Below are 14597 nucleotides of genomic sequence, written 5' to 3'. Positions count from 1 at the left end.
AGCTTGTTAAGTATACCGCAGCCAGAGGAGCAGCCATTGTGTCGTATCAAAGTTGTCAGGAGGCCAGGGAAGTTTAATCCCCTTCGACTGCGTCCTCTTTGGCAAAATGAACCTTTTGCCAATCAATGCTAATTGATTTTGCCATTCGACATTGACCACCACCCTCTCCCACAGCCCCCCTCCTGCCTTTCTCCTCACAGCCTTCGGACACCCATTGTAATTTCACCGGGCACCTGATAAGCAACCTGGTCCATAATAAATCAATTGTAATTAGCAAGAAGGGAGGTGGGCCAAGCAGCAGGAGGAGGAGGAGGTGGAGGAGGAGGAGGTGGAGGAGCAGACATGCGTAGCCAAGCAGACGGTGCCACGCTGCCTGCGTCCAGGTTGATTTCTTCTGTCATCGGCCGGCCGTTTTATTTATTTATTTTTATCGAGCCGTCTGCAGCTCGAGTCGCTTTTTTCTGCTTCATATTCCTGCGTGCGTGTGTGTGTGTGTGTGTGTGTGTGTGTGTGTGTGTGTGTCTCCGCTCTCTCTCCGCCTTCATGTGCACTTGTTGGATTTGCAGCTGACTAACTTATCAGCCGTCCTTATTTTCCTCCCTTAGGGAGGCACTTAACATTCACAGGCTCTACCTTTCTGTAGCGGCCACAGATAGTTCTGAGCTGCTGCTGGGAAGAGGTGTGTGTGTGTGCGTGTGTGTGTGTGTGTGTGTGTGTGTGTAAGGATCTGTTGGTTTGTCTGCATCTGCATGTTTACATCTCACAGGTGTGTTTGTGTGTCCACCTGTGTGCATGTGTGTTTATGTCTCTGACTGTGTGTGTGTGTGTGTGTGTGTGTGTGTGTGTGTGTGTGTGTGTGTTGGGCGGCCGTCTCCCCAGCTCTTATTTGGTGCTTGGGCAGGTCCATTGAGCGATGGTCAGGCGTGCGAGTAATTACTGATTTGGTTGGCCAGTCGATGACACAGAGAGAGAGAGAGATGCACCGTGAGTCAGAGCAGAGAGAAAACACACACACACACACACACACACACACACACACACACACACACACACACACACACACACACACACACTCTCTTCCTGTCCGTCGACCCACATACTAACACTTACTGTGCGTGTCAATCAGCATAAAAAGTTTCAGCAGACACGTTTACATCAGTCTGTGATGACGCAGATCTTTATGAGTTAAAAGCAGCTGAATAATAATTTTAAACTGACTCCTTTAGCCGCTCAGTTAAGAGCTCTCATGATGTTTGTATTTCTGAGGATGAGAGGAAGACGAGAGAGTCGACTCTGAAGATGAACAACATCCTTCTAAACAGATTACAATGTGTTAACCTGAAGTACGGAGGCCCGGAGCAGATTTGTTTTCACGAGATCTCCAGTTATTTATGTCGAAGTAACAAATGTTATCCCAAGATGACGATGATGGAGTCCAGATCTCCAGAAAACAAAACGATAGTCTCGAACATTAAATCAATGCAATTGCAACATCCTCTGACGGGATTATGTATCCTGCCATGATTTAATACACGTGCTTCATCATAATATATATCGACATATTTAACTTAAATAAACAGTATGAACCGCTCGGGGCCTCCGTACTGAAGCTCTAATCTTAATTTGAACTAGAAGACATGAACTGAAACAGAATAAAATAAATAGAAATCAGAAAAAATCCACTAATTGAGACAAATTAATAGAAACAGATTAACAGGTAACATATTCATAACCTCATGAAACGTTCAGACAACGTTTGTCCAACGAACGAAGCTGTTGCAGTCGATGTCGCCTCTGAGCATGCTCAGTGATAACCACCTCCGTGTTGTCGTGACGCCAGGCGGGACGGCCTCTCTATCTGCTGACTGATTCACACCTGTGTATGCACACACGCTAAACTGTGTGTGTGTGTGTGTGTGTGTGTGTGTTTTTAAAGTGGACGCCCTCTCGCCGTCTAAAAGGGATTTATGCATAGCCAGGTCTCAGAGTTTTTCCTGTTACGGTTTGATATGATAAGCTTTTTTATATGTTTAAAATCAATATGTAATCCTATGCAGGAGCTTATCCCGCTCCACACCCCCGACACACACACACACACACACACACACACACACACACACACACACACACACACACTTCCCATTTGTAAATCTATTTGGGCTTTGTAACACATCGGGGCGGCGCGCTACACACCCTGATTGATTAGGAGCACGATGCAATCCGATCACATGGAGACTTTTGATGATGTGCCGACTCTTTCAGGGTTTCTAGTTGACTGGAACCGCCGATAACGAGTCGGTCCCGTCCACGAGTTTGTCCCACTCGAGTTTTATTTATTCACATGTAGATCTTCTCATCGCTCCACAGGCTGGCTAACGTGAGATTATACGCTGGTTGCGGTCACGTGGTGGAACAGGTGTTGACATTGAGCTTTTTAGTCGAGGTAGATTTATCATGTCCAGTTGTTGTAGAGGAGGTCCTCTCTGAAGAGCTGGAGGTCTTCAGGAGGTTTGTGAAGGTAGAGAGGGTTAGGACGTTCCACCAACGAGGAACGAGTTTGAGATTTGAATTTAATGATGATGAGCAGCGAGGTGACTGAAGACCAGGCGCGTTTAAGTTCAGTTACATCGACAGTTTCTGTTTTTGAAGTTGTTAAACTGGTGATATTTAATATTTTTCTTCTTGTCAACAAACACCTTGTTCCACACTTTAATGAAACAGGCCCGCTGTAGATTGTGTGTGATGTCTGAGGTTTTATTTATCTGTCAGACTTTACTCGTTATTATGAACTTCTTATTGGGATCAGTTAGTTGTTTTGTTAACTTGTCATGAGGAAAGTTTCCTTAAAAACTTTGTAAATGTTTCCTCACGCGTCGTGACGGAGAAAGAATCCGTCTCCCGGTTGCCGTCGTGATCATTTGTATTTTTTTTCCCGGGCCGGTCGACTTTCTTCTTCTCTGGTGACACTTTTTGTCTCTTGACTCCACTTGGAGCTCGGCCAAAACCAGCTTCTTTTTTTAAACACGAGAACAAGAGAGAGAGAGAGAGAGAGGGAGAGAGAGAGAGAGAGAGAGAGGGAGAGAGAGGGAGAAGGAAAAAAACAAAGAAACTAAGGGGGAAAGTTTCCAGACTCTGAAGATCCTGTGATGTCACGGCGTTTGAATCGTGTGCGACACAGAAAACGAGAGCGAGACAGACGAGGACTCTCTCTCTCTCTCTCTCTCTCTCTCTCTCTCTCTCTCTCTCTCTCTCGGTGAATACCATTTCGGGTGGTCCGTGGACTCGGAATGGAAATGAGGTTGAGCGAGGGGTGGTCGCGTCGGTGGGTGTGATGTGGGTTGTTCATGGGGAGTTGAACCCAGCGCATTCTTGTGTGCCTGTGGCAACTCACATGGTTACCGTTGGCGTTCAGCCGAGGGTTTATCTGAATACGCACCAACAGTGAGATGTACACACGCTCTAAGTCTTAACCTCTCTCTCTCTCGCTCCCTCTCATGGGGGAGGCGGGGTTCGGGTGAGGGTGGGGTTCGCCGAGTGGCTGCAGGGTGTTTTTGTTTGTTCCTGGGTGTCTGGGTTACCCAGCCTGCCCCTGCTTCTGGTGTTGGCTGGTCACGTCTCTCATCGGCTCTCTTTATTGTTTACCTTCGTAATGAGGGGGGCGGGAACTACTCGAGACATGTGATTGACAGCGGTGGCTTGCCCCCCCTTTAAACCCTCCACCACCTCCCCCCACATCCACCGCTCCACCGCCGCCCCTCGACCAGGATTTTGGCTTTTTGGCTTGATCAGACTTTTTTTTTTTTTTTAACACACCTCTCTCTCTCTCCTCTCCAGCTCTCTCTCTCTCTCGCCTCTCTCTCTCTCTCATCTCTCTCTCTCCTCTCTCCTCTCTCTCTCTCTCTCTCTCGCCGTCTCTCCTCTTGTGGGCCCGTCCTTGTGCAGAGAGGATTGTGGGAGATTATGGACACAGTCCTGTCTCACAATTAATCCAAAAAAAAAAAAAAAAAATGATGACTCACATGATGACTCATCTGCTTTTTTTTTTTTTTTACACTTGACACAATTTCTCTCTCGATTTCTCGGTAGCCTGAACCTTTAAAAAAGAAAAGAAAAAACAAGGAGCTGCAGGTTTGGACAGATTCGTCAGAGACAGACGAGCAGAAATGTTTCCTGAGACCGAGAAGGAGCCAAATATTGGGACTGTGTTCATTTCGCTCTGTGGTCGACTTCAAAGAGAGCGCAGACCTTTCAGGACAAACACACTGAGCCCAGCGTGACACACACACACACACACACACACACACACACACACACACTGCCGCAATTTGACTCATTGAAGGAGGGAGGAGGAGGAATATTTATTTTTAATAAAGCCACACTTATTTTGGGACTGACATTTTATTCTCCAAATCGATACACGCTTAAATATTAAATATTGATTAGAGCGCCGCGTCTTTTTAAAAACAGGAGCTGGACGGATCAGGAGGGTTTGATTCTGAAATCCTCCAAAAAAAAAAAAAGAGTGACGTCGGTGTTCGTGAGTTCTTGGAGGTGACGGAGGAAGCGGTGCTGCCCCTGGTGTTGGGTGAACGTGGAGCTCAGGGCGCCAGGCGGATATTTGAGCCCCAGGAGGGGAGCGAGGCTCTCCTGTGGGGCATCCCCAACCCCCTTCCTCCTCCTCCTCCTCCTGCACCTCCTCCCCTCCAGGGAGAGGCTGAAGGGATTTGGATCAGGGTCCCACCTGGACCCTGTGGGGCCCTGTGGGGCCCCTTCCTGCAAAGACCCCCGTAGAACCGAGAGACGGGAGTCAGCGTCTCACCTGTTTGTTTGTTTACAGAGTTTCACACTTCAGCCTCAAAAAAAGCTCCAAAAAGTTTTAATAGATGAAACTTTGAATACAAAATGAGATCGACATAATAATAATAAAAATATTTTTTTATCAGACTACATGAATTATTTTGAGTTTTTGACGAGCGGCGTCGTCCTGTGGGAACGCGACTCCTCGTATCTCCGTGTGAATCGTGAGTCTGCAGATTAACACGACAAAGTCCTTCGAGTGTGTTTGCTTGGGTCAACACATCATCGCTGTGCACACACACACACACACACACACACACACACACACAGAACCTGACCTGAGTGTGTTTACACGTCATATGTACACACTCGTCCGTACGTGGTGTTCGTCTCTGCACAGTCCAGCAGGACGAACAACCTGTCGTGTCCAAAGTGTTTTTACAGTTTCTGTCCCAGGACGTGTCCTCCTCCTCAGAGTCTCCTGGTCTGAAGGGTTTGCTCCTCTCTTGTCGTTGCAGACTGGCAGAAGACGGAGGCCCAGAAGAGGCGCGAGCAGCTGCTGCTGGACGAGCTGGTCATACTGGTCAACAAGCGAGACGCGCTGGTCAGGGACCTGGACGCCCAGGAGAAACAGTAAGTTAAAACACACACACACACTTCAGTCTCAGTCCAGTCTCAGTCTGGGGACATGAACCTCACTTTGAGTTCGAGAACGTCCAGAGGTCCCTCAGCGTCTCCGTGCGTGGCGTGGGCAGCAGCGGCAGCAGCAGCAGCAGCACACCTGTGTGGGCGGGATCTCTTCCAGATTGGCGCCGCCGTCCGCCAACAGGGTGCCAGGCAGGTGAAAGGTCGGAGCTCGGCCCCTGGCACCAGGCCACTCGACAGGCGGCGGTTGCCGTGGCATCGACTGTGTTACCTGTGTGTGTGTGTGCGCCTCCTCCAGACACTCCTGACCTTTTGACCTTTGTCCCTCCGCAGAGCCGAGGAGGAGGACGAGCACCTGGAGAGGACGCTGGAGCAGAACAAAGGAAAGATGGCCAAGAAAGAGGAGAAGTGCGTGCTTCAATGATCGTCAGAGAGAGAGAGCAAGAAACACAACCGACAAAATGTAGCCGATAAAAGAAATGTATCGTTATTACTCATCCTCTTCTGATTTGATCGTGGCTTTCCTGACGTGGTTGTTGTTTTTTTTTGGACTTCCTGACGCCTTTGCACCAACTTTATACTGACTCCACCTGTCTCTACGACTCCTACACCATATTTTTTTAATTTCGCTTCACGAGGAAACGGTACTTCTGTGTTGTAAAATAAAGACGTGTGAGACGAGACGGACGGTGTGTGATGTTTGCATGTGGAGAGCAGTGAGGTACCGCAAACACAAACTGGGTTTAATGGGAGGGAGGTGTTTGTTTCTCTTCATCATGCTGACACGAGTCCACAAAAAATCCTTCATGACTCGACCTGTTGTCTCTTTTAATGGTTTCACTTTGTACCTGTAAAATATCTTAAAGGGGAACTCACACCTGTTCATAAATCTTAACTTTTCCTATTGCTTTTTTTTTATTATTATTATTATAATAATTATTATTATTCTGATTATCGTCTTGGCTTGAAAGCAGTTTACCAAAAGAAAGATTTAAAGAAAACAAACATGTTGTAAATTTCCATCACTGCTCTGACCAACAGCTTCTTCCATCATGTCTTTGTTTTTCTGTCACAAACAAAAAAAAAAGATATATATATTATTTATTTGTCCTTTTTAAGCTGCTCACATTTCATTTTTTGTTTTTTGTTTTTTTGCTCATCAGCTTTTTTGGTTTCTATTTATTGTTTCCTGAAGAAGAATTCTGCATCACTTTAGAGAGAGAGAGAGCTCCACATCAGCCTGGTGCAAGTTTGTCCTTTTTACCGTGTTCAACATTTATCTTGTTTATTTATTCCAGTGTCATAACCCAAAAGTCTTCAGTAATAATAATAATAAAGTCCTTTATGATTTCATACTCCACTAAAGGCAGCTCCTGTGTGTTATTTTAAAAAGCTGCACAGACATTTTTAATAATTCTTTTTATATATTGTTTTATTTTTAAATCTCACACACTCTGTATCAGTTTATCTGTTTTAATGTTTCTGTCACTGCGCTCAGCATCGAGCATCGAGCCTCTCTGCTTCTGATTATTCGGCGCTCGGTTCTGTTCAATTCCCCCGCGACCTGCGCGCGTTTCCAAATGGAAACTGGCGTTTTTTTTTTGTTTTGTTTGAGGTCGAGCAGGTTCCTCTGAGGAAGATTAGAGAAATCACTTTGTACCGAGCAGATGTTTCTCTCCCTCTCTCTCTCTCTCTGCGCTCTGGAGACGCGGAGGATGGAGAGAGGGAATCAGAAATAAAATACATTTGAGATGTAGAAAAAAAATCCTTACATTTTTAAATATTAAAGTTTTTTTTTCTGCATCCTCATATCAAACTGAAATAATCAGCAGTGTCTGTGGTTGAACTCTCCACACACCGTCCCTGCAGGCTGCCTCACATCCGCGATTAAAGCAGGAAAATCGGTTGTGACAGCGGACGTCCACCCCTCGGCCTCTCTCATACTTTCCAAATTAATTTGCTGATTCGTTTCTTCTCTGCTTGGGACCGGACCCGGACCCGTGCGCGCACATTTACGCTCTCCACGTCCCCCCCTCTCTCGTGTTTTACTGTGCGTTATCGCGGCTGAAGAAAAGCGGTGAAGGACGTTTCGCTGCTCGGTGCCGTCAGATGGCTGCACGTAGCTCTGTGTGTGTGTGTGTGTGTGTGTGAGAGAGAGTGTGTGTGTGTGTGTGTGTGTGTGGATAACATTAAAAATGACCCACATCGCCTGTCACTTCTTCGTGGATTTAAACACGTTCTGTTTTGTTGATTTTTGGCACAAACCTTCGTGCGTAAAAATCAACTTTTCCTCCTGAATTTGACTCAAAGTTTCCACGTTTCTTCCTCTTTAAAATCAGTTTTAAAATCAGTCTATGAACGCATCTCATCTTCAATCAGTCCAGGTTTAGTGGACACGACTTTAAGGCCTAACATCAGGTGATAAGTGTTAATATTATTTTATTTTTCTGGATGTTTTTTTCAGGATAAAGAGAGAATGAAAAGGCAGGAACAGTCCTGTCTTACCTCCGTAACATCACTCTGCTTTCTGGAGCGTCCCTGCTGAAGCTGAAGGAGTCAAAAATAATAATAATAATAATTTGGAGTCAGTTTCCTATTTTTCTGTGAATAAGAGCCGGCGCGCTGCGTGCGTTTAAAAAAAAAATGCTGCGGTGCCTCGGCGCTGCTGCGCAGCTGAGGATCCTTCAGCTGAATGGATTATCTCCTGAGCTCTTCATGTCTCCTGGCCTCACCTTCACAGGTGCTGAGGCGCCGCTCGGCCCTTTTTCCCCGCCACAGTCCAACCAACAACAAAAAAAAAAGCAGCAGCACCTGAGGGAGCCCCGGGTCTCCGCGTGCAGCGCCGGGGCTCCTACAGCACCGTGTTTTATGCATCATCGTTTTAATAAGCACCGACAACATCCCCGCAGATCCCCGCTTCCAATCCTGCCGGCTGGAGGGACAAAACTTTTCCCCCTCCTCTCTCCTCGCCGCCTTAATCCCAGGCTTTACCAGCTCAGCATTAAGAAAATTCAACTGCAATTTGGGATTAGACAAAATACTCTTATTACAAAAGGTTGGTGCAACTTGATAACTTGATACTTGTTCAGGGGGTTTATCTCGGGGTCTTACGCGCATCGAGAGAAGAGAAAATACAAGAAATGTTGGAGAAATGTCAGAATAACTCGGAGTCTTTTGTGCTGTGAGGGGCCATATTTGTTGAATGGCCTTTTTGCATAATTTAACGGTGTGTGTGTGTGTGTGTGTGTGTGTGTGTGTGTGTGTGTGTGTGTGTGTGTGTGTGTGTGTGTGTGTGTGCACACAGAGGAGAGGAGGGGTGATGGTATTTCGGGCCTGACTCTGACTGCTCGGACTTCAGATGTTGGTGCAAATAAAAGAAAGAAGAAAAAAAAAACAGAGAGGCGCGTGAAAGAAGAAGTGTTTGACCTGCAGTCAGCAGCGCGAGCCCGTGAGAACACCGCGTGCACATGTCTGACCACACCGCGTGCACATGTCTGACCACACCGCGTGCACATGTCTGACCACACCGAGCCAACATCAGGCTGATTCTGCTCCGGTCGGTTCCGTGCGTAAAAACGTTGGAGAGGTTCGTTCCTCTGTGTGTGTGTGTGTGTGTGTGTGTGTGTGTGTGTGTGTGTGTGTGTGTGTGTGTGTGTGTGTGTGTGTGTGTGTGTTATGCTGCGTTCAGGTGCCCTGTCTGTAATAAGCAGCATCACTACAGGCCTCCACACAACCAACCTGACTTTGTTCCCCCTTTTCCTTTTTTTTTTTAGACACTATTGATGTCTAAGTTTCTCTGTCAGAGCTCTCGTGGATGACTTTTAAGTCCACTTTGATTCTCCTCACACACACACACACACACACACACACACACACACACACACACACACACGTAAAAATGTAATTTCCATCCCTGCAGCCCCTCTCTCTCTCTCTCTCTCTCTCTCTCTCTCTCTCTCTCTCTCTCAGCATCTTTCACGACCCTCACCGACAACACAGGCCTGAGAAGAAGCCACAGTTTGTCTTGCGTGTGTGTGTGTGTGTGTGTGTGTGTGTGTGTGTGTGTGATGGGTTAAAAACATAAAGTGCGGGATTTGATTCAGTGACCGCAGCTTCTTCTTCTTCTTCTTCTTCTTCCTCCGCGCTGAGTTTGAGCTCTATCCCTATTAAACTTTACGTCAACCATCCTCAAATGTAATTCTAAATGGGGATTAGACCTCATTAATATTCATGAGACTGGTGTGTGTGTGTGGAGAGAGAGAGAGAGAGGGAGGAGGAGGTGGAGGAGGAGGTATCACAATAAAATCAAAATTTAACTTCTGTTCGTTTTTTTTTCACGCAGGACGCAGGAATTAACAGCAATAATAAGTGTTATTAATTTTAAAAAAGCCTTCTGGGAAATGTATTTTGAGGTGTTGATAAATTCAGCTGAAGCTGAAACGCTTTGAAACATTTTCAATCCTCAAATTAAACATTTTTTCTTTCGTTTATTCGATCTGAGACACTTTAAAGCGACAAAAACAAATTGTGTAAAATATGTTTGAGATATAAAATAAGTTGAGCTGCAGGAACGTTTCTCCTCTTCTTCAGTTTGTGCTAAAATCTCCTTTTTACGCGCGGCGCGCTTCCTCCTGCGGGGCCTGTGAAACACTTCCATCTTTTTACTCTTGGGTTCGTCCGGTCGGTCTCGAGGCCAGGACGGAGGAGGAGGAGAAGGGAGGTGGAGGAGGAGGTGGGGGTGAGTGGGAGTGGGCTCTCCCCGGGCTGCCTCTGCGCGCCTATAGGCCGCCCTCTCCGTCCGTCAGCGCGTTGACGCGCGCCGATTGGGCAGAGGAGGCGGATCCGCAGGTGTCGTCCGCTCATAGAGGCGCAGGGCGGAGAGAAGGTGATCAATCTCCTCCGTCTGCATTAGCAATCACCTTAACACTCTGACAGACAACGACAAGCCCCCTGAAAGCAAATGAGTTTGATTTATTTGGCTGTAAAAACACCCGGAACCGCACCGAGGACGCGGTGACGCCCGTGTGTGTGTGTGCGTGTGCGTGTGTTTGCGTGTGTGTGCTGTTATTTGCGCCGTTTCTCCGTGATGCCGCTCGGTTCTGCACACTGTTGTTTGTTTCTGAGTTTCAAGTGTGCGGCTGTTTGAGCTCTGCGCCCTGCACACTTCCTCCTGCTGGATACTTTTTGTTTTTTTTGGTTTGCTGCTGCTCCGCTTCTCGTGGCCCGGAGAGCTCCGGTGAGGAGAGGGACGGAGGAACAGAAACAAGGTAACGACTCTCCGCCGTTTGTCCCGGTTTCAAAGTTTGTGTGTGCGCGTCAGGGACGGAAGCAGCTGGCGCGTAAAGGCGACAGGAAAAAAAAAAGTGACTTTTTAAAGGTTGGAGTGTGAAAGTGACGCAGGTTCGAGTTCTCCTTTCTGAAATATCAATTAATCCTGAAGACTCGAACCGGATCAGTTGAGTCCACTTCCTCCAGAGGAGATAATTTCCACATTTCTATTCCTCTTTATTTGGAGCAAGTGTCCATTAAACCTCTGAAGCTCTCAGCAGATAATTGCAGTTTTTGCTTTTTGTTAATTTATTTCTCTGATAAGAGCCCGCGCGCTCCCCGGAGCTCTAATCTAAATTCTAATTGAGTTCATTTGCACCGAGATCAGCTGCTCGTCACCGGGCCCGGCCTCGCTGAGCTCAGGCTGGACTCTGCAGCTCATTGTTAAAATAATCAGAGCCGCTTTAATTTAATTCACACGCTCCAAAACCTTCACGTGGATCCGTGTTTATTTAGTCAGAGTGTTAAACGTTAATTTAATGTTTTGTAGGAGTTGATCATCCAGACTAAATCTAATATTTACCTGCGTCCTGTTTACTGAGAGAAACGTAACAAAATAAAATACAGCAGAGCTTTTATTTTAAAAGGAAACACAGGAAGTGTTGGTGAAGAGAATTATGTTTTAAATTTATTTTATTTGATCTGGTATTTAAAAAAACAAAATCAAGAAGTGAAGAAATAATTAGACGCTTTTGGTGCGTTTTCTTTCAAAATAAAAGCAGATCTTTCTCTTATTTTGTAATAATAATAATAGTAAAGTTTATTTTGTGGATTCATCAGAAAGTTTGACAAACAGAAAAGACTTGAGACGAGCAGGCTGTGATTTTTCTAGCTGATCATAAACATAATTCATCTTTTTACACGTGTGTGTGTGTTTTAAGTGTGTGTGCAGGCCTACACACACTTAAACACACACACTTAACTCAGGAGGCTTCAACTTATTCAGACTTTCAAAATAAATCCAGCACATTGGCAGGAAGTGACACAGTTAAATGTGTAAATAAATATTAGATTAAAACTCTGAGATGAATTAAACGCGCGTCACGTGAACGCCGGCAGCTGTTTAAAATGTTTCATTGCGTTAATAAAGTTCAGATTGTTTTCTGATTTATTAATTAGTGTTTGAGGAAAGAGGATTTATAATAAATGTTCTGCTCACACACACACACGCAGGTGATTTATTAGAAATCAAACGTGCATCCACAGTTTTTCTTTTTAAAGATCTGTCAGCTTGAAATAAAATCAGCTTTTGTAAACAGAAATGTTTTTATTATTATAATAATATTCCTGCTCTGAGGCTGAGCTGCAGAATAAAATCTAATAATCCTGAAGGATTCAAAGCGTCTCTGAGTTTATTCTCGGTTTATAGATAAATAATTATCAGACAGTGATTCTTTATTTCTTGATATGGAGAGATCTTCAGCTGAGTGTAAATAAATGAGACAGGAGCTGGTTTGTTGGTTTTAATTTTAACAGTTTAATAATAATTAACCTGCTGTCCTCCGTGTCGGTGCCGGTGCCGGGTGCAGTGACTTGGATCGGCCTCCTGTCCCGTCAAGCTGCAGCATCGGGGGAAACCGAACCACTGGCCTGAGCTGGGTGGAGCAGTGACCGCCTGTAGCATGATGTCCTACCTCAAACAGCCCCCCTACGGCGTCAACGGCCTGGGGCTGAGCGGCGCGGCCATGGACCTGCTGCACCCGTCAGTGGGCTACCCAGGTAACACACACACACCTTTAACACACACACACCTTTATAACCACATATGATTTATTTATTTTATTTAGCTGCAATAAAAACAACAAATTCTAAAAGTGTGATTTAAACTATAATGAGTGCGGTGAGTTATAAAGTAAATATGAAGCGGACAGGTGAGTTTAAAATCACCTGTAAATTAAATCTGTGTATAACCACACACAAAAAAACCCCCAATAATAATAAAATAAACGTTGGAGAGGCCAACCGAGCGATGCGGCGGAGCCTGACATTGAACGCTGCATACAGGAGGCGGTTAGATGGGGGTCGGTTCTGGGTCGGGGCCACGGCAGGTGCGGGAGCGTTTCCGGGGGAGATAGCGGGGCTCCAGATGGAGGAGACGGTGCTGATGGAGGTAGAGGTGCTGCTGAGGCGCGCCGGGCCCGTGTGATTGGTGGAGGGAGGACGAAGCGAGGACGAGCCCGTGCTGGAGACGGCAGGTGGAGTGAACTGGCCGCTGCTCTCGGAGCCGGTGCTCTCCGGGCCGGAGAGGACTTCTTCTTGGGCGGGCCGGGCTTTGGCACTGCTGCCGCTCTGCTGCTGCTGGCGACACTTGGCCCTCCGGTTCTTGAAACACACTACCAACCGAGAACACCAGCCAGGAGTTAGCACCGTACAAACTACAACAACAACAAAAAGATACCCCAGGCCCACGGTGGGAGTACTTTGGAGGAAAATTGGGGGTTGGGGTTATTAGCCCAAGGTTCATTTCCACCCCGGCCCCTTGGCTCGGACCAGCCAGGGGTCCAATTTCATACCTGGTAGACGGCTCTAAGATAACAGGCTATTGGGTTTCCGCACACAGTAGGGTAACTCTAGAGCACCGAGGGGTGGTCGACATGTAGAGCGTTTAGTTTCACACACACATTCTGGATAACTCAAATTGTGAGAGCGGCCTGCCTTGGTTTTCCCTAATGCCTCCGAAGAGCAGCGTTTGTTCAAACGCCGGCGTCGTTTGTTGGGAGTATTTGCTCGGCCTTAAACTCTCGTCATTACAAATTTATATTTCAGATCCGTTACCGAGCCTTCAAGTCGGATCGCATCGAAAATATGAAGCTGGATTTTGTTTGCATCGACACGTTCGATCCGTTTTGAGCGTCATTTAAATAATAACCACAACACTTGAATGTGCATTTTAACGGTATCAACGTTACAGTTACTCTCAAAGTAACTAACTAACAGCCCTGTCATGATGTCACCACCATCACAAACATTATTATACTGTTTTTAAAAAAGAGGCTACTACCTCCAATATTTCCCTCATAAGTTAAATATAAGACTTCCTGTTACATACACAAGACAAGAGCTGACTACTGACATAATATACAAAAACATTCAAATATTTAAAACCTAAAACTTCATAAAATACAGATTTTAATCGACTGTATTGTAGCTAGTCAGCAGTAACTTAACCGTTAATTTTTTTTAAAGTCACGCGTGACGTCACTAACGGTCCAATTCAAATCCGTTTAAAATTTTTTTTTTTTAACTGACATTTTTTAAATTAAAAAAAAAACAACTGACATTTTTTTAAAAAATAAAAAGTCACGCGTGACGTCACTAACGGTCCAATTCAAATTCGTTTAAAAAAAAACAACAACAAACTGACATTTTTAAATAAAAAAAAAAACGTTAAATACTTTTAACTGTTACAAAAATATACAAAACAGTAAACTTTTATTTAATGTGATTTAAAGTTTTAATGAGATTTTAGTCGTGATTTGACTGTTTATCACTGTCTGTGAATATGTGTTTAAACGTTATTAATGTAATTCACGTTTATTTGAGAGTTTTTAATGGACGTTTCCACCGGTAAACTCGGTAAGTCGGTAAAGTCTCCGCCGTCCCGTCACCTGCACTCTGGACTCCGGCCGGTTGATTTTCAGCGCCACCTCCTCCCGCATGAAGATGTCCGGGTACCGGGTCTTGGCGAACAGAGCCTCCAGCACGTCGAGTGGGACCGGGTGAAGTGTCCGCTCCCGCCGCTGCTTCCTGGGAGTCGCTGAAGAAAGAAAAAAAACGTTAATAAAACTGGAATTATTAATTATTATTATTAATAAAAACATTTTAAA

The 14597-nt window shown here is 45.5% G+C and overlaps 2 protein-coding genes across 9 annotated transcripts in view; both read left to right on the top strand.

The window, feature by feature from the left end:
• ehbp1 (EH domain binding protein 1) overlaps nucleotides 1-6802 on the top strand; it is a 127162-nt gene extending 120360 nt beyond the window's left edge. For all 8 annotated transcript variants that reach the window (XM_019260896.2, XM_027284356.1, XM_019260894.2 and 5 more), the window contains 2 exons: nucleotides 5316-5430; nucleotides 5776-6802. In XM_019260896.2, the coding sequence (XP_019116441.1) occupies nucleotides 5316-5430; nucleotides 5776-5866 (206 nt within the window). In that variant the 3' untranslated portion in view covers nucleotides 5867-6802. The remainder of the gene's footprint in view (nucleotides 1-5315; nucleotides 5431-5775) is intronic.
• Nucleotides 6803-10203: 3401 nt separating this feature from the next.
• LOC104931835 (homeobox protein OTX1 B) overlaps nucleotides 10204-14597 on the top strand; it is a 7173-nt gene continuing 2779 nt past the window's right edge. Inside the window, 2 exon segments of the mRNA XM_027284266.1 lie at nucleotides 10204-10709; nucleotides 12300-12530. Of these exon segments, the coding sequence (XP_027140067.1) occupies nucleotides 12393-12530 (138 nt within the window). The 5' untranslated portion in view covers nucleotides 10204-10709; nucleotides 12300-12392.

The sequence above is a fragment of the Larimichthys crocea genome, chromosome XI, assembly GCF_000972845.2.
Source record: "Larimichthys crocea isolate SSNF chromosome XI, L_crocea_2.0, whole genome shotgun sequence".
NCBI lineage: Eukaryota > Metazoa > Chordata > Actinopteri > Sciaenidae > Larimichthys > Larimichthys crocea.
The sequence above is the reverse complement of the archived record's forward strand: the minus strand, read 5'-3'. Positions and strand labels throughout refer to the sequence as shown.